Source organism: Sciurus vulgaris (assembly GCF_902686455.1).
Source record: "Sciurus vulgaris genome assembly, chromosome: 9".
Lineage (NCBI taxonomy): Eukaryota > Metazoa > Chordata > Mammalia > Rodentia > Sciuridae > Sciurus > Sciurus vulgaris.
Window position 1 is genome coordinate 86,252,784 of NC_136469.1, and position 24,097 is coordinate 86,276,880.

The window sequence follows — 24,097 nt, forward strand, 5'->3', positions numbered from 1 at the left end:
GTAAACTAATTCTTCCTTAAAAAATAATAACTGGCCAAAATTCTCCATGACAAACTTCATTTCAGAAACATTTGCAATCACTAGGATAAGGTTTTTGAAGATGCAAAAATACTTTAAGTCCTTCATTAGTAATTTACAGTAGAAATCCAGACCTTAGGAAAGAGAAGTCATGGGGATTATTTAAGTGAAAACATGAGGATGGTTTGTGGGATACCACTCAGTAAAGTCTACTGAATTTGCTTTTTAACAAAGGAAACTCTCGAGCCTGGCCTTTAGGTTAAAAAAAAAAAAAAAAAAAAAGGAAGGGTATACAAGTACAAGGCTTAGTGATGATTTTTAACAAATAGGATTTGCAGATGAAATCTAATTCTTGCTCAGGTTATAGAAACAGAGTTCAACAGAACCTTAGAAAGTCTAGGACAGGATCCCTGCATCTCACCAAAACCCTAAGTGGTAACTGTTCAGGTGTAGGTAGTCTTGGCACTCACTAATGTGCCATGTGGCTTATCACATTTACAAGCATGTTATAGAACTCTTCCTGTGTCCAGGTATGTTCTATTTATTGGTATGGATTCTGGACAAGTAATACAGAATGAATATGACTTGCTCTCACTGCAAATCTTCTCTTCTCCAGCAAAATGTGTATTTTAAATAAACTGTTTCTTTACCTCCTTTCCTCACATCACACTGGTTGCCTGAAATTTTTGTGAGTTCCTTGGCATGAAAGTGGAGAGAGAGATGTATGGCAGGTTCCTCTATGATGATAAAGACAGGTGGCAGAAGTTTCCTGGATCCAAGATTTTATATCTGCTGCTTTTAGCATAATCCAAAAAAGAAGAATCCAACAATAGGTATGAAATTGAATTAGTTAACTATGCTCTTCTGTTTCACTTCTGTTTATTAAACCTATTACCTGTTGTTTCTACTTTCTTCCTTATTCTCACCAGTAGAAAAAAAGGAAAAGGACAAAATAGCTTCATGAATGTCTCACCAATTACCTGCTGACCAATGTACTGAGTTAAATAGGAATTTAATTCCTTTCTCTAAAGCATTTGTGGTGTCATGGAAACAAGCCATGAACTCATAATCATTCATTTCTTGAGTTTCCCTCTCCACTGACAGCACTGTTAAGCATTCATGGCTCCGACTCACAATGATTTCAGTGTGGCATAGAGAAGAAAACACCACTGTCGCTGGTAACTTGGATGCCCCTGCCCCTCTCTGGATAACACAGTTTAAGGCATGCCATATGGCCATACTGAGGAGGTAGTGTGAACACCAGTTACCAATATTAGAGGAAACAGACCCAAAACTTGGTTCTACCAATTACTAGCTATATCACATTGAACAGATTATTTTATCATCTCAAATCTCAGATTCCCTGTGCATAATATGGGAATAAAAATAAAACCTCCTAAGAGAGTGGATGTGAATAATGACATTATGCAAGTGAAGTACCAGGAATAATGTTTGATTGAAAAGATTGAATAAATCCTGTGAGTAGAAGCAGCAGTAAAAGTGCATGCCCTCGTGGCCCATTTCCTGGCAAGGAAGGAGCCACTAGCACTCCGCCCACACAGAGCCTCTACAGAGTTCTGACTTCCAGGGAATAGGGCAGGTGAGGCCAGTGTGCAAAAGATGTTGACAGAATAAATGGATCATGATGGCTTAATTTTGGTCATGTTGATAGATGACATCAGTCTGAGAAATAACTTCATAATTTTGTTTTATTGCTTGCCACAATAACATGATTTCAAGTAAAGGTTACCAATTCATTCTTCTCAGCAAAGAGAATTTACCACAGGATAGATACGAAGCCCTCCACATAACTACCTCTTCAAGAAAACAGGCTTCTGGCTCCTGCACTTTTCAGCATTTCTTCACCATATAAGATGGTCTTTGCTAAAAATAAAAAAATAGTGCTTTAAACATCAAAAGAATATGATATGTATAACTTGGATGATAGAAAGTCATGTATTCAAGAAATCAGTTAGTGGTAGCTATGTGTTGCCCCCAATGGTTGCAAATCCACCCTCTGTTGAGATTCAGGTCTCTCTTTTCTGAGATTTTCACATTATTGCTGTATCTATGCAATATTTTGTTCCATAAGTTTATATTACAAGTCTTACATAAACTGCACAAGAAAAGGCACCATGTATATATATTCTTGACATCACGAATATATTTCTTTTTGTTTATATAAGTGCTACAAGACTCTTGGTTTGCATGTCAATTGTATCTCGATTCAGCATATAGTACTGAGACTCTCAAAAAGGACTCTTGGAAGAGAATTTGTCTCTCCCTTGCATCAAAAATCAGAGACTCAGTTATCCAGACAACTGAATACACTACCAGAAAGGCAGAGGAGTGGGTATCTTACACCTATTTTGAAAAGTCTTGGCACAGTTGTAGCATTACTACCCCATAAAGAGTGAGTGACAGTCAGAGAAACATTGCAAGGCCCATCTTGGGATTTTGAGCTCCAGAAAATGTAGGATGGGCCCCAAGTAGACATTGAAGCATGAGTAAGGGAAAGCCAGGGAGAACAAATCAGCGACAAGTACCTCTAGCCATTGATAAAAACAGAAGGGATTACCTCTGGTCATTTTACTTCATGTTTCTCAGGCAGTCTGACTTTAGTTGCCAATTTTGGGACCCTGAGATGAAAAAGATAAAAAAATAAAAACATATAGGAAGAAAAGTTGAAGATACTAATATTTAAATTTAGAAAAGCATGTTATCTTAAATTTTGAAATAAAAATATAAAGCACTTCTATATTGTATTGGACAATAGAGGACTTTTATCTTCAAGTAAACTTGAGAACAGACACTCAAGGTCTTTCATCAACTGCTAATACATGCATTATTTCCTTTACTTGGCCTTAATGCACATACTCAGGTAAATGCTAGCTGTCAATCAATATCCTCTAAGTAAAATTAAGCCTATTTTTTTAAAAAAGCTAATAATTTATTCCAAAAATGTACTCAGAATTTTTTATTCCCAATCAGAATGAAATATGTGCGTGGTGTGTGCCTGTGAGTGTGCATGAACTGTGAGTTTTGAAGTAGATGGGTGTTGTGGGGGAAGAGATAGGGAGAAAGGATGTTTGGATCATGAAGAACAGGCCCTTCTGGAATGCCATCCACTGGTGCTACTATTCATGGGTAACCAAGGTTCACACCATGGGAGTCACTGAGACTCCACAGTCACTGGGGTGAGAGGACGCAGGGGACATGCCTACCCCTCTTCTCTCTCCTTCCACTCCCTCATGTGCTTTCAACTAAGGGCTGTCGGAAGGCACAGGAAGGTGAGACCCACTTCTACAAGGCTTCGCTTTCTCATTCCCTGCCTGCTCTCCTACCTTTGGAGCGGATCAGGATTTCCTTTGTAGGTCACTCTGACTCTGTTTTATTAAGATAATGAGTAAGTCAAAACAGGAGAGTAAAAACCAATGGTATAACTTAAGGACAATTATCACCAACCCATTAACATAAGATGAACAGAAATTCAGTTTGAATGACATGACCAAAGATGCAGGGATTAGAACCCCGGCTTTCCGGGCAGTTTTCCTTACACCATGTGCTCGTGGAGGAGTTAGTTCCCAACAAGTGAATCAGAGGTGTTTGCAGGTGAGCTATAACAGCAACTGTGCTCTTAAACACAGGACTCAGAGACATTGCACAGAGATGGCAGAGTCCCATTGGGAGTTCTATTTGATTTTATTTGACCCGAGATACCAGTTGAATCTCAGTGGAAAAGAAATATAACTACCTCTTCAAGAAAACAGACTTCTGGCTCCGGCACTTTGCAGCATTTTTCTGCCATATTAGAGAAATTTGTAAACAAAGACTGTAGCTCCTCATAGGTGAGTCCAGGCTTGAGCTTCACCAAGTTGACAAGAAACCTGTGGTCCAAAGAAACCAAACAGAATTAATCAACAATTTCTTCCCAACACTCCTCTTTTCCAGCTTGTTGGAGAATCACGTCTTGGGTGTCTCAACTTGAGTAAATGGAAATAGCTAAAATATTTCATTTTGAAAATATCTTCTGAAACTTTCCCATTAAAATCACAGGATGGACTCTTTGGAAGATTATGGAACTACAAGGAAAATAGTATAAAAAATGAACAGAACCATAAAATAAATGACTACACTTGATTTTTCTAGAAAATTTATATCCAAAACAACTCCAATCTCCCTTCCTCAGTAGCAATGCTGTTTTCACTAGGTTTGATACAGGTGTTGTGTAAATAAATTCAAAAACAGGTCTTATCTCTTGGCATTTATAGTATCTCTTTAAAGAATGGAAGTAAAATTCCTTTAGAACCCCTCCTTTTTTCAATCATTAAGTGAAATACTCTGCACAAATATGCATGTCATTCTCTCAAGAAAATTCGATTCATTGTGAACCTGTCCATGAGCATTTTGCTAGTTGCCCTAGCTCATATTTCCAAATCACAGTCTGCTAAGCACTCCAAGTCTCTAGCAGAGGAGCAGACAGACAGGATTTTATTATAAATAATGGCAATAAATATGCAACATGGTGCTTTTCTGTATAGGACACAGTAGACAGTTTGGTGGAAGGAACACCAAAAGAACAGACCATTACAATAAGCCTTCTCCCGGATGCATGGTGTGCCCCCTGGTTGAATAGAAGAGCATGTTCATACCTGTCTTTCTTTCTCTGAAGGTCCTCATTCTGAGCCTGACACCAGTCCACACAAGACATAAAGAAATCTTGAGAGGTCACTGGCACATACGTTTCATCAGCTTTCAAATCCTTGAAGCAGAGCCTTCTGAAGGCAAAGTTTGCTTTGCAGCAGTGGTCCACAGCAGGGTTGATGGTTCGATTTTCATTTATTCCACATAATTCTCCAAGAACTAAGTCTGCCTGTACCAATGAGAATTGGAACTCAGATGTGCTTTCTAATATTAAATGGAGTTTTGAAAATATGATTAGATGAATAGTTATAAGCTCCATGATCACTGTGAACTTCACTAAGAAGACAGGTTCTCACAACACTACATTATGTCAAAAGAAAAGTGAAGGTTGGGGTCCTAAGTGACATTGTGATAAAAATTCAAAGTACAGCAATCGGAATGTGTACAGACTAATTTCTTGATAACATATACACCAACTTTTAGTTATAAGCAGAGAACTGCAGTCAGTCAACAGAAGGTGGTGAGCAAATACCATGTTTCTTGGGTAGGTTCCCCTGCTGGGTACTTTCCTCCCCTAGCCTAAAAAGATTGGGTTGGAAGTAGGAGTTCTCTTCTTGAGCTCTGTCTTAGAAAAAGAAGGAGAATTTGAATCACTATTTAAAATTATAAGGTCCCTTGCATCATTCTGAAAAAATACTGTGATTCCTAGATCATTTACCATAACAAATCACTTCTCATATAAATAAGATATAAGAAAGATAATTTAGAGAATACTTGAAAAATATTTAAGACATTCTCTTTTGCTTATTAGGATCTTCACACAGTAAGCCAAAAGGAAGACTTGACATTACTTGTTCAACAATGTTGAAAACAATGGAGACAGGAAAGTAGATAATCACTACCAATTTGTGAGTGGAAATTAGTTTTTCTTTGTTTTATTTATTTATTTTTTATTAGAGCTTAATGATTACACATAGTAGTTGGGTTGATCCTGATAAACTCACACATGCATAGGAATCAATTTCAGGAGTATGGGCCATGCTCACCAAATTATCAACACAGGCAAACTCCTCACTTAGTGTACAGCAGGTCGTCAAAGCTGTCACCATTTCCTTGCCGAGAGAAATCAGTTCTTCAGTGGAGAGCTGTGGAGCTATCTTTGTGAGTTTGATAAGGTAGCTGAAAGAACATACATTTGGTTCTGAACAAAAGAAGATACCAGTTGTCCTTTAAATAGCCAGTGAAACACAGACCCTTCAAGGTACATCAAAATAAGTACAGCTAAGCTTAACTCCTGGGCAAACCATCTCCTTCTCAGGAAATGGTAACGACCATTACTTTGTTCCATCCTACTCCCAAATAAGACAAAATTCACAGATCCTGATTTGGGAGTGAGAAAGCCAACTCTGAACAGAAGTTAAAGCATCAGAGAACCAATTTGTTCAGAATCCTATGTCTTTTCCCATTTCTAACCTTGTTTCTGATAGAGGATTTAATGTGACAGTTCAATGTACATTGTTGGCTTTTGTGATTTTATTTTTACTCAGTGTTTGTGAACTGCGATAGCTAACTCTGACTTTTACTTTTTAACTCTGAGTATAAGCAACCTACTGGTATTTCAAGCCATCCTTCCCCGAATTCTGCAACTGTTCACATTCTTGTTGGACCATCCTGAGGCTTTTCTCAGTTGTCTCATTGAATTTGTCTTCCTGAAAATTAAGAGCAATCAGTTACAAACATTTTATTTAAGGTTCAATCATAAACTCTATGCCATCTTATCCATTAGCTTCTCTATTTAGAGGACATTTTCAGACTCTTTCTAATATTTTACTAAATTGAGAGCACTTTTATGTATGTGTGTAAGAATTTGAATTTTTCAATTACAGATGTATTTTTGCTAAAACTTGAAAGTCCAAAATTTTCATCATCTACACTTTTTGGAGCTTTAAGAGTTTCACAGTGTAATTTTATGTTGACAATGACTATATTCCAGTTTGAATTTAAATGGCCAGAGTAGTTGTTATCTACATTTTTAAGGAAACCAGTCTTGTGAATTAAGTGACTTGCTTGGAATGACCCTACAACTAAGTATAACTGCAGATCATTTTAAATGGGGTTACTCTTTATCTTTATTCATCATTTATGTTTGGAATTTAGGGAACTCCAGTAGTCATCTTCAGATATTTTATGGACTCTCTCACATGGCATAAAACTGATCATCTACCAAGTGACACCAGAAAGAACTACATATCAGTGTATCAGTGCTATGGGACCAATTGTGTTTCCCTTTTAAAAAAGAATTTTCTAGCACCAGGATTCATTAAGAATCAGGAGCAGACTGTCTTGTTGGGGAAAGTGACAGGGAAGGAGTTAGGAAACTCAAGTCTTCTTACTTCATTGCTCATATATAAACAAGTATAAACCAACATTTATAGCAAGTAAAAGAAAATGTTTAAATAAAGCAAAAGTAGCACATATCAGAGGAATGAGAAATTTTATAATATCAGATACTTAATTTCCATAATATAGAAGGATTGCTTTAGAGGTAATATGAAAAGCATTCTAATTTCAGTAAGAAAATGGGTAAAGACATGAACAAATTGTTCACAGGAAATTTATAAATGTAATAGCTAAAATCATATGGAAAGTCTGATGCAATTAAAAAAGTCAAATAAAAGTTTGCTTAGAACACCTGCACTATTTTTTACAGATAAATCTCTCTCAATTTTCTGTTTTTGAATATGGATCAACCTTAAGACCTAGCACATTTTAGCCAGGTGCTCTACCACTGAGCTACATACCCACACCTATTTTTTATGTATAAGTCTAACAAAGTTAATTTCCATGTGTAATGTTGATAAATATGGAATTGAAAAGAGCATATTCAAGCATTGTTATGAGACTGTACACTGGCAAAACATCTCTAGAAAGTAACTTGCCAATTTGTGTCAAATGTTTTGAAAGTTCATATATTTGGACACAATAATTTCCCCTCTAATAATCTAGCCTAAGAAATCTCATAAAAATTAACAAAAAATGAATGAAATAAGATTCTTATGTCATTTACAAAGTCAAAAACAACCTAACTAAACATCCACAATGCCCAACACCAAATAGGAAAGCAGTTAAATTAGTTAAATATGATGAGAAACCATTATTTAAGATAATATATATTTTTAAGTTTGTTTAATGAAATATAAGGTTGAAACTGGATCAGTCAAGGATCAGATTCTCCCTATAGGCTAGGAGAGAACTTGGTCCTTCCAATGCCTTAATTTTAGCCCTATTAAGATGCAGTTCAGACTCTGGGCCTGCTGAAACAGAGTAGATTTCTGTTCTTTTAAGTCACTATGTTTGTGACCATAATAGGTAAATAATACACCACAATGTAACAAAATTTCTATAACTCCAAATAAATTACAGGTTCAAATATGTCCCAAAAAGGAATTATTCCAATCTTGTTTATAAACACGCCCATATGCATACACACACACACACACACACACACACACACACACACACAAGAATATGCCTATATGCACAGAAAAGATGGAAGTAAATAAATGTTAATTTTAGGTATTTCTTAGCAAAATAATCAGAAAGTTTCTTTTTTTACTTTTTTTCTTTGTAGTTTTTGCTATTTTCCTAGTCATCAATAATAACAATTTATTACTTTTATAATCATTCCCCAATCCAATAGGACTCAGTAAAATAGAGTACAGAAATTAAAATAGAAACAGAATATTAAACAGAAATAGTTTTTTGGATTATTACTGAATTAATACTTCAAAACAGTATGCGTAAACCAAACTGATGATGTGGGTTTTCCTAATGATCATCCTCATTGAATCTAAAATAGACTCAGGTCAGTCAATCACATTTTACAGTCCTAGACTGAAGTAAAATTTCAATATCAATTTTTAAGTATTTTTATTTATTTATTTATTTATTTTAGATTTTCTGAACCTGCAACAATGGAACCTACCGCGTGATTATAACAGTCTGGAGGGTTTTCTTTGCTGCAGCAATCTGCCAGGAGATCCTCATATACTCTTGCAATTCTTAGAAGCTCTGGTATGGACAGGTCTGTGTGTCTCCTTGAGTGTTCATAAAGAAATCTGAGATGTGTAAAAGATTTTGTATATTAAAACTTATCAAAAAAAAAATACAGCCCCACTTTCTTTTAGGCTACCCACATCTAATACTGAATCTGCTTTCAAATGCTAAGTTCTTTCTCTGGTTTGGTAAGTTCTCATCCATGTTCTGTTTTAGACTTTTTTTTTTTTTTTTAATTTGAGTGGATGGAATTATTAGAGTTACTTAGAGTTAATTATTAGAATAATGCAACTCATAAAGTATCAGAAATAGTACATGGTGCAATCAATACTTTAGCAAGTACACACCGAGAGGAATTCCACTGGAAAATACATTCAGACTTCCAACTTGGAATGCGGGCAGTGCAGCTTTCTTTTCACTCCCAATGCATCCTTTGTGAGAGATGAGGAGCAGCTTCTCCCATTACTCCCAACTGTAACTTACTAAAGTATAGGAGAAATGGCCCCTTCAGCTCTAAATCACTGGCAGTGGTTTCCATGGCCTCTGAGGAGGCTCCCAGAATACACGTGGTGTGACACGGGGAGAAGGTGGGAAGGGAGAGGAATGAGACTAACACTTACTGAGCCTTGGTAGTACTATGCCCTGGATCAAGCTTTGGGCATAGGAGATAAAGATAAATTTTTCTGGATTTCATATTCTTACTTAACTTCACTTAGTCCTCAAGGTAGTTGCTATTTTACAGCTGAAGAACTAAGACTGGTTTGCTACAGGTTGAGCATTCCTAATTTGAAAATCTGAAATACAGAATGCTTCAAAATCAGACTTTTTGAGTTCCAACCTGAAGCCACCAGTGGAAAATTCCACACCTGACCTACCTAATAGGTCACAGTCAAGATGCAAGTATACCAAAAATCTCACATAAAATTTCCTTCAGATTATATGTATAAGATGTATATGAAACATAAATGAATTTGATGTTTAGACTTAGGTCTCACCCCAAGATATCTCATTAAGTATATGTAAGTATTCCAAAAATTTTTTTTAAAAAATCACAATCCAAAACACTTCTGTTCCCAGGCACTTCACATAAGGTATTCTCAACCCATATTAATGGAAGCTTTTAAAATTTGACCTCAGGTCCCATGAGATGCCTACTTCATTCTTTTATACAAAGTCAACTCTTCCTCAAGAGACGGCTACCTTTTCAGTTATGTATACAGTATTCTTCTTAAAAGATTCTCCTCTATTCATTGAATATAAGTTTGAAATCTTCCATGCTTTGTGAGTACAATATCTCACAAAAGATTTTCATGACCAGGTGATTAATCTTGGTTTCCTCACATGATCTCTCCAGATTCCCATCTGTCTTCTTGGTCCCATGTGTGGGACACATTCCCACCCCTTAAGACCTGATGAAAACCATGGACTATTTGTGACAAAAATGCATATGATGATGCCAATAATGAGAATAATTGCTCCCGCTTATTGAGCACCCATCAGGTACAATCTATCACTCTGTTTTGTTTATTTTGGTTTACTTCCCTTAACTCATGAGAAGCAAAACAACATAGTGGTAATAAGAGCAAGAGTCTTTAGCCAGACTATTTGCATTGAAATTCTGACTCTGTCACATATAAGTTATGTGACTTTGGGGCAAATTACCTAACCTCTCTATGCCTGTTTCATCACCTGTAAAATGGTAGTAACAAAAATGTACTAAACTTAGAGGGTTGTTTGGAAAATCCAGTTGGTTAATAGATGATCAACCCTTAAAATCTAGTAATATTTAATAAAAATTGGCAATTATTACATCCTGTATCTTCAATGGAGACTTCTTTCCAGAACTTCAGGTTCACATGTAAAATCACCTTTGGACAATCTCAAGTACTCTACAGACACCTACAGTCAATGTGGTCAGATCCTAAATGTGTTTTTGTTCCCACAAAACCTACTTCTTCACTCATACCTCCCATTGGAGTGAATGGGGAAACTGCCTACCCAGTCACATTAACCTCAAACTGAGATATATTCTAGGTACAGTTTCTAAAAGATAAAAGTGATTTTGCCTTTTCCAATTCTTCACTGAAAACTCTTCAGGGGCATCCATTACTTAGCATACCTGCATGATCTGATCCATTTACACCTTACTACCTGTCGCTCACTTTTGATCTCCTACGCAGTCAGGTATACAACAGCAGGTTTTATTTCAACCCATGCTTGACCCTATCTAGATTACCAAAATTTTTTCAAGTACCACTTCCCTGCTGAGCCTCTCCAGGGTTCCTAGATACAACTGATACTTCTTTCTCTATCCCCACATTACCTAGCACACAGTGCTATTGGAAATAAAAGGACATTTTTTGCAATATTTCAATTGTACATCTGTCTCTTCCCATTTCACACTCCCTGTGGATGAAGCCATCCTGGAGGCAGAAACCCAGTAAATCCTTTGGATTATATTTCATTACCAATAACTTTAAATGAATATTCTTATAAAATGATGAAAATTAAAGCACAGAATATTTAACCTATCCTACTGACTCAACCAGAACTCAGATTTAGTCCATGTGGTTCCCAGCCCATTAACCTTCCCCTCAACAGCTGTGGAGGTGGCAGGGCAGGGCAGTAAATTTCTTAGGCCAGACCTCTTGTGGTCAAATCCTTACTCTGCCATCTGTAACTATGAATCTTAACTTCCTTAACTTCTTTGTTAAGCTCATATGAAAAATTTGGGAGAGACTGTACTTATTTTATGTGATTGTGATGAAAACTAAAAAGGAAAATCTTTATAAAATATTGAGCCCATTGCCTGGCACATACCAAGTGCTCAATATATGTTAGCCATCTTTCTAATAATATAACTAACTTATGTGAAATTGTCTAAAGCTGTGATTTTCTAAAATTGCATGCCATCCAGCTAATTATAAGTTTCCTTATCCTTCCATGCAGATTAGCCTACATAGAACAAATCTTATAGGGTGTCTTTCAGTTTGCCTTATGAATTTGAGTAGATAGTTATATTACTCAGCAAAAAAGTTGTCTGGGTCAGTGTCTCTTTCTTGACACACATTTCCACTGTCAGTAAATTTTGCTTCTCTTAGAGATAAATCCTGTGGTCTATCATCTTTACTTGAGTTAATTATGCATGCTTCACGCTCTGGTATTTTCTTTTCACAGCACTCTTTGATTTTGCTGGAGATGGATTCTTGTTTTGAACAAATATGACTCATAACCTTGCTCTGTAAAAAATAAGAATAGAAATGATTTTATTTTCAAACTTTCTTCAGGGCTGGATTTTTCTTCATAATGGAATGATTGTATACAAAAATCAATCATAAGCATAATATCTACTATCAGTTCATCAGCTAATTTTATAGTTGGAGTTGATTTAAATTTTCTATTCACTAATACACATGAAGTTTCACATTAACACAACCTTGTTCTCAGGATTTAAAATAATATAATTATGAAAAATGTCTCTATATATACATATACATATATATGTTTGTATGTATGTATATAAGTATATTCACTTTCATTGTTGAGCATTAACCTTTTAAATATTTCACCCCTACTCCTCTAACATATTAGCATCTTATATTCTAAATGTTGACATGTCTTCATGAGAGTATACCTGTGCTTTCAATGGTGGCCATCAAGGACATGTCAATGCAATGACCATTGTCTTGGTCTTATGGCCTGAAACTACTTGGCCAAGCACATAATGAAAATTCAATAAATATTTGATAAATGAGTGAAAGAATAGTAAGCAAATAAACCACTACAGCAATTATCAGGTTGAAAACTTTTCAAATATAAAAAGCTATTCTACTCATTGTATAATTTTCTTATTGATACTATAAATTTGAAGCCATTCAAATTATAAATAATATATAAAATAGAAAACCTTACTCTGTCTTCTATCCCTATCCTTTATCGCGATTTTGACTCTACAGAAAGTTTGGTAGTGAGGGAGAGAGTGAGATTATTTTATTTGCATATTAGTTGGATAATCTTTGGTGAAACTTAATGTAAAAATTCTTAATACATATTTGGAAACTGAATTTGACAACACATTGAAACGCTGGCACATGATCAAGTTGGTTTCATTCCATGGATGCAAGGATGGTTTGACATATGCAAGTTAATAAATATAATAAACCACATAAATAAAATCAAGGACAAAAATCAAATGATTCTTTCTATAGATGCAAAAGAAACCTTTAATGAAATTCAACACCCCTTCATAATAAAAGTCATGAAGAAACTTGGAACAGAAGCATCTCACCTCAAGATCATAAGGCTATGGTATTACAAACTCAAAGCCAGCATCATACTGAATGAGGGAAGCCTGAAAGAGTTTCTTCCACAGTCACTCTCACTATTCCTCACCAATACAGTACTAGAAGTTTTAGCTGGAGTAATTAGGTAAGTGGAAGAAATAAAAGGGACAGAAATAATAAAGGAAGAAGTAAATTATCCCTATTTGCTGCTGACATGATTCTATACTTAAAAGATTCTAAAGACCCTACTAGAAGACTTTTAGATCTGATAAACGAATTCAGGAGGCATAGTAGCAGGATACAAAATCAATGTACAAATGACAATAGATTTTCTATATATCAGTAATGAACCTACTGAGAAAGAAATCAGGAAAACAATTTCATTCACAGTAACTAAAATACATACATACATACATACATACATACATACATACATACAAAGATATATAGGAATAAACCTACCCAAGGAAGTAAAAGACCTCTACAATAACAATTACAAAATACCCAAGGAAAAAAAAAAAAGAGAGAAAGAAAGAAATTAAAGAAGAAACTAGAAATATAGAAAGACCTCCTATGTTCATGGATAAGCAGAATTACTTTTGTTAAAGTGGACATATTACTAAAGGCAATCTTCAGATTTGCTGCAACCTACCTCAAAATACCAATAACCTTCCACATAGAACTAAGGAAATAATCCTCAAATTCATACAGAAGAACTCATGAGCAAAAAGAGCAATCCTGGAGATATCACAATACCCAATTTCAAAATAAACTACAGCACTATAGCAACAAAAGCAGCATGATATTGACATAAAAACAGATCTAGACCTATGGGATAGAGTAGAGTTGAAATTAAACCCACACAGTTGGAGTCATTTGATTCTGGACAAAAAAAAAACAAAAACAAAAACATAAATTGGAAAAAAACCTCTTTAACAAATGGTGCTGGGAAACTGGATATCCATATGTAGAAGATGTTCAATTCAATCCAAGTATAATGATTCCAGGGCTCCTGTAACTCAGGAAATAACAGCAAGAAATGATATATGGGATGTCATCAAGTTAAATACTTCTTCACCTCAATGAACACAATTGACAGAGTGAAGAGATAGCCTATGGAATGGGAGAAAAATCTATGGTTGCTACTGTTCTGACAGAATTAATATTCAGAATATATAAATAAGTCAAAAAAATTAACACCAAAAAAAGCCCCATTTGGTAAATGTGCAAATGAACTGAACAGATACTACTCCAAAAAGTATGAATGCCAATAATTTAAAATGCAAATCACAGTTACACTGACATTCTATTTCATCCCAATCAGACTGGCTATCATCAAGAATACAAAAGGCATTAAATTCTGGAAATGATATGTAAGAAACACTAACATACTAATGTACATTAGGACAACCACCATGAAGATCAATACAAGTTTCCTCAAAAAAGCTAAGAATAGAACTACCATATGATCCAGCTATCCCACTCCTGAGTATTTATCTAAAAGAATTAAAGTCAGCATATTTTACAAATACCTTCATACCCATGTTTATTTTGACAAAGTCCACAATAGCTAAGTTGTAGATTCAGCTTGGATGCTCATCAACAGATACTGGTTAAAAATGAACAAACAAACAAAAAAACCCATGGTATATACACACATTGGAGTATTATTCAACTATAAAGAATAAAATTATGTCATTTGCAGGAAAGTGGATGGAACTGAAGAACATTATGCCAAATGAAATATATCAGACTTAGACAAGTATTATGTGTTTTCTCCCATATGACGAAGTTAAAGGAAGGAAAACAAACAAACAAAAGGACATCATGCATATAGAAGGGAGACTATTGGTAGAGAGAAAGGGGATGGGGAGGAGAGGAGAGGCTAAGAGAAGACAGTGGGGAATGAAATTGGTCAAATTGTATTCATGTTTGAATAAATGACAATGAAAACCACAGTGCTGTGTAATAGAAATAGAATCCCAAAAGAAAAAATAACAGATCTGGCCCCTGGTTCCTCTCCAGACTCTCCAGAATGAGGCTGTACATTCTTCTTACTCTGCTCCAGCCTCACTGGCTATTTCAGGTCTCCCTGGTTCTACTCAAATTATTCCTACTGCCTAGACTCTTTTTGCTGAACACTGAGGGTGAGGAATGGGATGAGGTTTGGGGTTGAGGTTAGAAGTGCAATGGGGGTTGGCACCATGTTTCTGACAAAACACAACAACTAGGGCAACAGTCCACACATTCAGATCTCAGCTGAGGTCATCGGGTTCCAGGAACAGTATTGTTATTCTCTGAGAATCTACTTCTATTTTTAATTAACAACAGTTGAATTCCTATTTCCCTAGAAGGGCATTAAAGAGTGGGTCATTTAAAATACAATAAAGTCCCTTAATTTCAGTTCCAAACTTCACAGAAATTTGTAATTACATCCTAATTCAGTATTTGAGATTCAACATTATAAATCCCACATTTCCCTAAGCAACCAAACACCACAAAAATAAACATGAGTGAGAATCCTTTAAGTGCAATACTGTTGTGAGTAAGACAATTCTTGGAATGTCTGCTGTCCACTACTTAAAACAAAAGGGATAATTCTCAATACCCTATAACTCATGCTATTTAATTAATGTATTATCATAACTAGAGCCTAAAACAGTTAAACTAAAATTCACTATGATAAAGCCTGATTTCCCTGAAGCAGAAATCAGAACTTTTTAATGAAATTGTATTACCTTTGAGTACATGAACAATTTAAGACATTCCAACAACATGTTTGCCAATATATTCTCTTATAAAACCACTTTAATTGTTACCAGATTGTGGGGTCAGTGGCATTGGGGAGATGTTGCTCAAAGGACACAAAATTTCAGTTCCACAGGAGGAATAAGTTCAAGAGCTATATTGTATATCATGGTGACTATGGTTAATAACAATACACTATACACTTGAAATTTTCTAAGAAAGTCAATTTAAAGTGCTTTTACTACAGAAAAGATAAGCATATGAAGAAATGCATATGCTAATAGCTTTATTTACCTTACACAATGTATACATGTGTCAAAATATACCATGTACCATAAAGGCACACATTTTTACTTGTCAGTTGGAAAGAAGGAAGGAAAGAAGGAAGGAAGGTAGAGGCAGACAGAGAAATAGAGATATCACAATACCTGTTTTCAAAATGTACTACAGGGCTATAGCAACCAAAACAGCATACTACTGGTACAAAAACTGATAAACCAACCAATAGAACAGAATAAAGAGCCCAGAAATAAATCCACACATCTACAGACAGCTGATTCTCCACAAAGGTACCGGAAACATATTGATAAAAAGATCATTCTCTTCAATAAATGTTGCTGGGGAAACAAAATATCCATATGCAGAAAAATGGAATTAAATTCCTATCTCTAACTATATACAAAAATCAACATGAAAATGAATAAAAGACCTAAATCTAGGACCTGAAACTATGAAACTCCTGGAAGAAAACAGGGGAAACAAATCAAAACATCTTACAGGCAATGATTTTTTTATAAAAATCCAAAAGCACAGACAACAAAAGCAAGATTAGAGAAATGGAATTTCATCAAACTAAAAAGCTTCTGCATGGCAAAGGACTTGACCTGAAGAAAGGGAGAAAATATTTACAAACTATTCATCTGAGAAAGGGTTAGCATTCCAAATATAGAAAGAACAAAAAATTCAACAAAAGAAAAAGCAGATAATGCAATTTAAAACTAGGCAGATGATCTGAATAGACATATGTCCAGTGTATAAGGAAAAGGGCTTAACATCACTAGCTGTCAGGGAAATTCAACTCAAAATTGCAATGAGATGTTACCTTACTGCAGTCAGAATGGCTATAATCACGAAAAGCAAAAAATAACAAATGCTGGGGAGGATGTGGAGAAAAGGGAACTCGTAAACACTTCTGGTAAAAACGTAAATTAATAAAGACCTTATGGAGAAGAGTAATGGAGATTCCTCAAAAACCACAAAGAGATATTTGATCCCGCTATTCCCCTCTGGGGAATATCCAAAGGAAATTAAATCAGCATGTAAGAGATATCTGCACACCTGAGATTATTGTTTATTGCAAGACTTTTCCACTATAGCCAGGATGTGGAATTAACCTAAGTGTCCATTGACAGATGGGGAGAGGCTAAAAAAAAAAAAAAAAAAATGGTCTATAGACCCAATGGAATATTCAGCCATGAAATATTTGTGGCAAAATGGATTAAACCATATTGTTCAGTAAGTGAAATAAACCAGACACAGAAAAATAAATACCACATGCTTTCTTTCATGTGTGGTAGCTTAAAAAGTTTATCTCAAAGTAGAAGAAAGTAGCATAGCAATTACTAGAGACTGGAGAGGCACAAGGAAGAGGAGGTTGGATAATGGCTACCAAAATAAAGTTAGGTAAGAAAAACAAGTCCTAGTGTCCTACAGTCCATTAAGGTAATGATGATTCACAATAACTTACATATATTTTATGAATAACTAGACAAGCCAGAAGAGATCTAAACAAAATAATTGATAAGGACGTGGAAATGCTTATTGCAAATTTGAACAGTATGCACTGATATGTCTATTGAAATATCACACTGTATCTAAGAAGTATGTACAATTTTTGTGTGTTAATTAGAAATAGAAAAATTTTAATCAGTGACAAAAATCACATTTTTACTTACTTTTGGAAAATATTTACCTGGTAACGGATGCACTGTAAAACATCCCCTTCACAGCAACCATCATACATGGAAGAAACATCTTCTAGGAGGGAAGTAAGCTCCTTAAATTCAATTTTGGGGAATTTTTGACTGAACACAGCAATATTTCTGAAAAGAGAATCGATAAACCACTAAAACAATTTGAATGACAAGTAAAACAATAGTGAGTTCTTTATTCATACAACACAAACAACGCCAAAGCCATTGGTACCACTGATTTTGCGCACATGTATTTATCAAGCAGCTGATGGCATATTGCATGATCTGTAGGATCACTTAAAAAATCCTAGGCTGATGTTTTGTGCCCTCCACAGTACTGGGTCCAAGCAAATAAAAGACCTGAGAGAGGTGTTTCCTTCCATAATCCCAGCAGGACATGCTGTGTAAGGGCCTCCACTTCCTGTTGAGAGCCTACAGCAGGCATAGATAAGCCACAAACTGACCAAAATACATCTCAGAAGTGCCTCCTTTCTCCTTGGCATCTCCCTCCTCCCAAGGTTTAAATCACCCTGTTCTAAAGACCTGTTTCTAAGCTATCCATGCACACTCAACCTCCTGAAAACCTCTGGGAAGTTAGAAGGAATAACAAATATAAAGTGATTAATAATTTAACCAAAATGGGGAACAACAAGAAAATACAAGACAAGATAGATGGTATAGAACTCACATAGAGTTTAACACTTTGGGTCCAAATTTCAAAAGGGCCCCACAGACAGTTTTTTGATAGGAAGACAATGCTTTTAAATATTGTGTGACAGGTGCTGCCTGAAGGAGAAAGAGAAAATTCTGTTGAAAACAAAATCAAAATCTCCCTATTCTCTTAATTTTAAATGACATCTCCACCATCACCGAGTTTGTTCAGAGAAGAAAATCTATGGGATTTCTGTTTCAGCAAATTTGCATATGGAAAGAAATAGGCATCTGTGGCACATTATAAAGGTTAGGCTGGTTTCCCTGATGGCTGACCTCACCATGGCTGGGCAGTATGCTGTGAACTTGGCCATCTCTACTGGGATGGCTCCAGTGCTAAAGAGGGTTTGTCCAGGAGAGAAGATAAAATGTCACCTTCACCCTCATATTCACTCACTGGAGATTTCCTCCAACTTGAAAAGAAAACAAAGCCAGAAGACAGATCCTGGAAATTTGTGGCTGTCTTAAAAAGGTTTTGGGTAAAGAGAAAGGGCTAAAATCAGTGAGTGCAGCAAGATAATATCTTAGTATATGGCCATATGGTAAATAACCCATTTACTATAAAAGAATTATAATTTTAAACAAGGGTCTAGAGCCATGAAGTTGGATGATTCCTTATCCTTGAATGAAACAAATGCAATACCCACCTTTGCTTTAAAGCAATTGGCTTTCTGTTGTTCTTCACAGCATGTTTTTGCCACTTCCTCAAAGCGAGCAGCAACAGTTAAAAGTGTAGGGCCAAAGACAAAGGGGTTCCTTCTGGCAACTTCATGCATGTAACTATTAAAAAAAAAAAGTTAGAAATATTCTTAAATCAGAGGAGAAAGGATGGTTTTATAACTTAGTAGTAGAGAACTTGCTTCATAGGAGCTCTGGTGAATCCCCCTCACTAAGAAAAGAAGGAAGGGAGGGAGAGAGGGAATAAAGAAGGAAGAAGAAAGGAATAAGGAAAAGGGAGGCAAGAGGAGGGGAAGAAGGGGAGAAGGAAAAGGGTAGAAGCAGGAAAGGAAAGGTAGATCAGAGAAGGGAAGGGAGAGAAAATGGAAGGGAAAGAAGAGGACAAGAAAAGCAAATTTTTAAAAAATGAAGGAAAAGCAATGATTACATACTTTTGCTTCAAAGCTTGCTATGAGTAAGCAAAGAATTAGAAATATGAAATACAGTTAATTCATTACATTTAAAAAAAAATGAAGGAAAAGCAAGAAAGGTTTCCATTATAAAAAAGTTTTATACTAGGCAACATTATCCAGTCACCTGTAAGAGTTTAATACAATCAAGTCCTTACCCCTGACATTGCTAACTCCAAATAAAGACTGATAGTTACAGTTCTCATCCTACATGCTCATCTATGAATGATCTCTTTCTCTCCCCTTGACGCCTGGTGGGTAGCAAATCTGCCTTCCATATTCACAGAACAGCTACCTATACACACTCCATCCAAGATTCAAAGATAATTTTTACTTATATTCAAATAAACTTGTGACATGTTTCAATGCACACTAGCTTTCCAGAAAAAACAACCTGTGCTTCTGCAATCACTGAATTATTAAAACAGGTTTTTAGCTAAACATCCAATAATTTAATGTCTTCCCAAGGTAAGAGTTCAAACTTCACCTTGGGAAAAATATATCATTTCCTCACTGGTGTCCTAGCAGTTTGACACTGGGCACACACCTCCCATCTAGGGCTTTTCTCATAAGAAGATACACAGCACTGATATGAGGGTCTTAAATGTGGGCCCACATCTTATTCATAGCTATATCCTCCACAGAACCTGACACAGGATACACACTGGTTGAGTCAATCAACAATCAATGAACCCAGTCATGCTTTTTTGAGACAATTATTGAATTTAGCCTAAGAATAATGGTTTGATTAAATCATTTGTCTAACAAAATTAAACTTACTGATTTAGAAAAGATTCTCTGTTATTTTTATAAGCTTGGCATTTCTCTTCAGGATCCAGAGTAGGGAAAGGAGGCAGAAATCCTACATCAGCTTTCTTGTTAAAGAAGAAACAGAGTCTTCTTTCAAAGTCCACTTTACTGCAGCAATGTGAAAAATTATACTTTTGAGGCAATCCCTCTATAGCACATATCTTTCCCTGTAAAAGGTTAATCTGGACAACAGAGAATAAAAGGACAATTTTAAGTCATGGTAAAGCTATTCTATCTTCTGAGAAGAAACAATGGCCACAATGAGTGATCAGTATTATCATAAGGAAAAGGATTGCAGTTTCCCCACTTTTGCCAGCAGAGCATCTTCACCCATACCCTTGACAACCATCCCACCAGAAGACCACTTAACCTGCTACTCTTTCTTTGCTACCTACATTTCCTTTCCATCATGACTTTTCTCCTCATTTCCAAGGAAACAAAATCAGTATATTAGCAAAAGAATGGAAATGGTGTTCAGTAGTTTCTAGAGATTCAGATGGTGGCTCTGGATGAGGTCCCAAATGGGAATGTGGCTGCAAGTTTATATTGAGAGAAGCAGCTAAGAAGGATACCTCTACACTTCGACATCCACTTGCATGTTCAGGCTCCTCCTCTGCCTGTATACACATGGCAAACTGCATACATAATGCATATGCCTACATAGTGAAAGTATACAACCAAGTCCTCCTGTATATCAAAGAAAGAACTGCATCTCACCTGATGAACATGATTTATCCTAAATACTGAAACTAGGTGAAATAGAAATGATGCACACAGGGCATCTTTCTTCCATAATTTCAATCCAGAATCTTTTCAGTCTTGGGAAATAACCTCATTTATATAAGAATTATACGTATTTACTTACAGCTATTTCTGCACACTCTGGAAGTGTCTTGTGAGCCAAACATTTATCCCTGTATTGTATCACATCTTGCACCAGGATTTCCATTTCATCAAAGGTTGCTTCCTGAACATATTGAGCAAAGGCAATGATGGTGCTGCAACAGTCCACATGGAGAGCTCAGTGATCATCTGCAGAATTTCCACTAACAAAAACTCAGAGCAATGTCCACTCTCTCCATAGCCTCAGGAGATTAAGAATGGAGGCTATAAATTTTATTTTCTCTTAACCATTCAATTTCCTGGCCTGAATTTTATAATTGATGTTGTATTTACTTTTCTATATAGTTTTAGTTTAACTAAATTATCTTTGAGAAACAGTAGCATTTTTTGAATGAAACAAATAAGATTACGAAAATATCATCAACCAAAAGAATCTAGCACAACTCACAGGGATCCAGTGTTCTCGTCTATAAATTTCTGGGTAATACTGAAGTCATCTAAAAAGTAAAGATATTTAGGTTGTTAAATATTCTCACGTTTTAACATTTTCCTAATAAATAACTATATATGACACTTAAGCATACAAAGTGTAAAGTAAAAATGCTGTAATAGAAATTAACTTGATATTTCATGAGGAAAATAGAAGTCAAATGAAACAAATATGATATTTTAATCCCAGCTGATTATGTGCTCAGGAAACATTAACTAAATTGAACTGATTGAATTAATATCAGACTGATAGGATTTCAGATTTGCCATTGATGACTCTCCCAAACAAATGTGAAATATAAACACCATGTCCATATCAACTGTCACTTATGACTAGATAAGTGATGTGAAGACTAACTGGTTAATGATATAATTCCAGAACAGGACTTGATAAGAGAGACCTCAGCATGTTGGTGGTCAACACAGTTTATAGACTAGTCAGACATAGATATTTGAGTGATCTCTGGACACCTAAAATCACAGCTCCTCTTGCAATAAGCATAAGTGTATCAGAAGACATTGATGTTTGTCCATATCTACATTTATGGAGTCCTTACTCTTTGTCAAGATGGACACTATAAGACTGTCAACAATGACCAAGAAAGATATGTCCCCTGGACGTGGGTTCTTAAGCACCCTCATAGTGGAATCTGCTTGTGCACATGACTATTATCAAATTCAGAATGTGGTTATATATTTCCAGGAATGCTTTGTGATCCATGGGTGGGGAACCAGAAAAGGATTTATAGGAGTGGCATATGAGTTGAGTATGAAAAAATATAAAAGATTCAGTGAGCAGAAAAATAAGGTGCACTGCCTTTCAGTGTGGAGAAAGTGATGTGATTAAAGCACAAAGGTGATAAGTCTTAAGCTATATTTGGAGAAAATCAATTCATTTTGATAAGAAGGTGGGTCATAAAGAAAGGTAATAGGACCTCTTTAAGATGGAAAGGACCTGGATTCAGATTATGGGACTCTTGCATACAAAATTGAAGAGTTGGGGGTCTCAAATGGAAGCCATTTTTTATATAGGATAGTAATATGATCATTGCTATCCCCTAAGAAATACCAATCAGATTGATATATTTTATGTACTGGGACTTCCACAGTGTCTAACAAACAGAAACTGATAAGAACTCTTTGTCAAATAGTTGGATAGAAGAAGGCCATTAGTAGATTTTTGCAATTGTCCTATTAAGTCAGCAGGACCTTAATTAGGGTAGGAGAAATGGAAATGCAATGTAAAACACAGATAAGAAAGATGTTAGACAAAAATGAACAGGATTTGAAACAGGTTGTTACAAGGGGAAAGGAGAGGGAGAACTGAAGAACAATCATGTTCATCAAGCCTTGTGACTAGTGTCATTAGTGGGCCCTTTAGAGGTTGTCAATTTGGGTAAAACACAATCCACACCTTAAGGACAACTGTGACACTTCGGGCACTTTTGTGCAAGTTACAAAAAGATGCAACTCATAGGCCGGAGGGTTTACAACAATACCCTCCTCAGATGACATTCAGTTTTTCCTCTTTGGACATAAGAAATATAAAAGTTGCCTCGCCCTCCAGGTTGATGCTACTTTGGGCACTTTCGGGAGGAATGTACAAAATGAGAGTTAAGGGAGGGAGCAGAGACCAGCATACCCTCGAGTTGTTCACCATCAGGTTGGGAGATATGTTAGACGACACGAAACGTCTCCACAACATCTCAACTCATATCTGTTTTTCTAATGTTACCATCAACTCTATACATTTGCAAGAAATATTAATATTTTGAAATCCAAATTTTTATCTATAAGCAACACCATCTATCTTGCCATAGGTTGCTGCCCATTTCAGAGTGTGAAAACTGTCTCTGCCTACATATTGGGTCATATAATCAACAAAATACAAATTCTGAAGAAGGCAGCTTGAGATAACTGATATGTAAATATAAACTACGTAGAGGGAGAAAAAACAAAGAATTAAAATTTTTAAAAATGTTAAAAAAGAGAAACAGCCCAAATCTTGTCATTCCTTACTGGTATTTAAGTATGTTTCTTACCTACATTCTGAGGCTCTCTTGGCAGGCTTAGGGATTCAGTCATAAACAAGAAAAAAATAAAACATGGAAATTTTAATTGCTCCATTTTTTTTTAAGAAATCACATTCACAAAAGGAAGTCATGTGGCTCAGCAAAGTCGTTATATATTATTCTTTCACACAATGAGTTAAACAGTAACCTGTTTAATCTATTGATTAAATACTGCATATTTGATTTTTATTTGATCACACAGCAGAATTTCTTGCTAACTATTAACTAAGGGGAAAAATGCCTCTGTGTTTCCCTGGAAAAATCTATTGAGTTAGAAAAAGGGTCCATAAGCTACATATGCACAACACCTAATCAATTAGACA

The 24,097-nt window shown here is 35.6% G+C and overlaps 1 protein-coding gene across 1 annotated transcript; it reads right to left on the reverse strand.

Moving 5' to 3' along the window:
• Positions 1-1,709: 1,709 nt before the first annotated feature.
• On the reverse strand, positions 1,710-23,885 carry LOC306668995 (afamin-like). Its single transcript, XM_079152726.1, has 15 exons — positions 23,745-23,885; positions 21,662-21,710; positions 21,236-21,368; positions 20,341-20,552; positions 19,081-19,213; positions 18,411-18,508; positions 17,722-17,851; positions 11,743-11,957; positions 8,648-8,780; positions 6,274-6,371; positions 5,709-5,841; positions 4,671-4,891; positions 3,773-3,905; positions 2,597-2,657; positions 1,710-1,902 (listed from the first exon to the last, which is right to left on the reverse strand). The coding sequence occupies exons 1-14, from the start codon at positions 23,827-23,829 to the stop codon at positions 2,637-2,639; spliced, it is 1,794 nt and encodes a 597-aa protein (XP_079008852.1). The 5' UTR covers positions 23,830-23,885; the 3' UTR covers positions 1,710-1,902; positions 2,597-2,636.
• Between the last annotated feature and the right edge of the window lie 212 nt (positions 23,886-24,097).

Coding starts and splice junctions, on each gene's coding strand:
- LOC306668995 (XM_079152726.1), bottom strand. CDS start 23,829: ATGGAGCAATTAAAATTTCCATGTTTTATTTTTTTCTTGTTTATGACT. Junction 11,958..17,721: donor TACAGTGCATCCGTTACCAG/GTAAATATTTTC, acceptor TATTTTTTACAG/AGCAAGGTTATGAGTCATAT. Junction 8,781..11,742: donor CCAGACAACTTTTTTGCTGA/GTAATATAACTA, acceptor TACACATCTCAG/ATTTCTTTATGAACACTCAA.